Raw genomic sequence first — 410 nt, 5'->3', positions numbered from 1 at the left:
CCCAGCCCCCGAGCGCCCGGCTGGGGCCCGCGGGCACCCTTACAGGGCCCCAGGGCCACCCAGGTGCCCGCTGGCCAGGGCAGATACTGGAGTCCAGTAGCCCCTGGGTCACTGGGGATGGGCCAGTCGTCACAACCCTGGGGAATCAGGCTCTGAAGGGCAGCTCAACACCACAGCCATGGACGCCAACCTGCCAGGCACCTTCCTGCTCAACGGCCCCTCATTGGGCCCCTTCCCGGAGGCCAAGGCGCCTGTCTGCCAGTACTCGGTGCAGAGCTCCTTCTACAAGCTGGGTCCCCCAGGGCTGGGCGCCCAGCTGGCCTCCGGCACCCCACACGGCATCTCCGACATCCTCGGCCGGCCTGCCGCGGCGCCGAACAGCACACTCCTGCCCACCAATCCACATTCGG

General features: G+C 69.5%; 1 protein-coding gene across 1 annotated transcript in view; it reads left to right on the top strand.

The window, feature by feature from the left end:
• The first annotated feature begins 178 nt into the window (after nt 1-178).
• Nucleotides 179-410, top strand: part of NKX6-3 (NK6 homeobox 3) — a 2,385-nt gene continuing 2,153 nt past the window's right edge. Inside the window, exon 1 of the mRNA XM_009993271.1 lies at nt 179-404. Coding sequence (XP_009991573.1) covers nt 179-404 — 226 coding nt within the window. The remainder of the gene's footprint in view (nt 405-410) is intronic.

The sequence above is a fragment of the Chaetura pelagica genome, unplaced genomic scaffold (assembly GCF_000747805.2).
Source record: "Chaetura pelagica isolate M959 unplaced genomic scaffold, ChaPel_1.0 scaffold302, whole genome shotgun sequence".
NCBI lineage: Eukaryota > Metazoa > Chordata > Aves > Apodiformes > Apodidae > Chaetura > Chaetura pelagica.
Note: the sequence above shows the minus strand (reverse complement) of the source record. Positions and strands in the feature narration are given on the sequence as shown.